The sequence below is a fragment of the Dreissena polymorpha genome, chromosome 8, assembly GCF_020536995.1.
Source record: "Dreissena polymorpha isolate Duluth1 chromosome 8, UMN_Dpol_1.0, whole genome shotgun sequence".
NCBI classification, from domain to species: Eukaryota; Metazoa; Mollusca; class Bivalvia; order Myida; family Dreissenidae; genus Dreissena; species Dreissena polymorpha.
The window spans coordinates 45,123,361-45,125,371 of record NC_068362.1 but is presented as its reverse complement, the minus strand read 5'-3'; the positions used below and the strand labels follow the sequence as shown (position 1 = coordinate 45,125,371).

At 38.1% G+C, this 2,011-nt stretch overlaps 1 protein-coding gene across 1 annotated transcript in view; it reads right to left on the bottom strand.

Annotated features, from left to right (window-relative positions):
- Positions 1-558: 558 nt before the first annotated feature.
- Positions 559-2,011, bottom strand: part of LOC127840493 (uncharacterized) — a 29,630-nt gene continuing 28,177 nt past the window's right edge. The window contains exons 4-5 of the mRNA XM_052368911.1: positions 1,732-2,011; positions 559-755 (exon numbers count right to left, since the gene is read on the bottom strand). The exon at positions 1,732-2,011 is cut by the window's right edge and continues 393 nt beyond it. Of these exons, the coding sequence (XP_052224871.1) occupies positions 559-755; positions 1,732-2,011 (477 nt within the window). The remainder of the gene's footprint in view (positions 756-1,731) is intronic.

Sequence of the window (2,011 nt, the reverse complement as noted above, 5' to 3'; positions counted from 1 at the left end):
TGAATTTTCTTATTCAATAAGTGTATAAATTTCCATAACCTGAATATGACAGTTCTTTTTATAGAGCGCGTTTTAAAATGGCACCATTTAATCCAAAACAAACATAAAGTGTATGCATATAAAACATCTATACACGAGCAAACCGGTTTGTAATAATTATATATACAGTGAAATATGTAGGACAGAAAATATTTGTATTTTATAGGATCAAAAAAAGGTCAGCACCGCCTTTTCGGACGTGTCTGACAATGCAAAATATTGAAATCGTATTTTTATTTTGTGTTGTATTTATTAATTTGTATCATGAAATAATAGAGAACAAACGCTATCAAATAAATCACAGAAGAAAGAAAACATATCTGCAGCTTCAATAGTATGTTGTTAAGATTCCAATTTAAGCTTAAAATGTTCGACATCGTTACAAACATGAATGCATCTAAAAAAAAGTTCACTATATTTTGACACAGTTACAAAAACTTAGTTATATATGTTATATATATGTTATATTGTTATTAACAAATTATACACAGTTATTTTATTCACACTTTTTCATCGCCGTTAGTCATCGTTATCCTCAAAAAGTACAAACTTGCAATCATTAATCACGGAAAGTTTCTGAAGGCCATCGTCCAATATTTGAGCCGTGTATCGAACGCCACCGCCTTGTTCAGGCTGAACATCTGAGACCAGCATGGCGACGGCATACAATTCTTCACTAACGGGATGATCGTAACAAATCATAGCTCCGCTGTCGCCTTCTCTTGCAAAAGGTGTGTTTTTCCTGCGATCACGAATGATGATTCTGAGGCCATTCGCTGTTCTGAAATTTTGCTCAACTATTAAAACAAAACCTGGTTTAGACCCAGCGCTCCATATGTGCACCGGTTTGCCATTCAATTCGTGAATGCCTGCACTTGTTTTCAGTCTGAAAAACGTCTTTACCTGTAGATCTGTTAGAAAACGTGGATCACATTCACTTGCATTGACGCCATCGACAACCACTTGCAAAATATCAACGGCATCGCTTTTATTTAGCGTACCAATACGCCCAATGGGTGTCTTGTTAGTACCCACTGTGAGCAATTCCTCATTTGTTTCTTAGACGACGTGGCGAGAAATAAGAGCTGCTACTGTAAAGTCTGTAGCGTTTGATGAATCGCGACCTGCATCAGCCCTGTTGGTGCTTCTAGGAGATTTTATGTCGACTCTCAGTAAATCCAGTTTCTTTACAAAGCCTCCTGGCTTACCGCGGCAGCCGAATATTGAATCGCCAGAGGAAAACAAATTTTTCGATGTTACATAAACGACAGTGTATTTGGCGATACCATGATCCTCTAACACGCGTCGAATATTGTCTTGGTCGCTTTCATGTGTTGATTCAGATGTACAAATATATTGTTTCCGGTACATTGTCAAGTATGTAAACACAATGCATAAAATCGAATAAAACACTGCAACATTAATATAAAAAAAACTAAAAGCTCATAAAAGCTGCACTTCGCATTATCTGAATGCGATATCTTAAAGCAAGTTTTTATTCATCGTTTTCCTCAAAAAGCTCTAAGCAACATTTATTCAATATGGAAAGTTTCTGAAGACCGTCATCCAATATTTGAGCTGTGTAACGAACGCCACCGCCTTGTTGAGGCTGAACTTCTGAGACCAACATGGCGACGGCATACAATACTTCAGTAACAGGATCTTGGTAACAAATCATAGCTCCGCTGTCACCTTCTCTTGCAAAACGTGTGCCTCTACGGCGATCACGAATGATAACTCTGAGACCATTTGAAGTTCTGAAATCTTGCTCCACTATTAAACCAAAACCTGGTTTAGACCCTGCGCTCCATATGTGCACCGGTTTGCCATTCAATTCGTGAATGGCTGCACTTGTTTTCAGTCTGGAAAACATCTGTACATGTAGCTCTGTTAGGAAACGTGGATCACATTCACTTGCATAGACGGCATCGACATCCACTGGCAAAATATCAACGGCATGGCTTTCATTCAG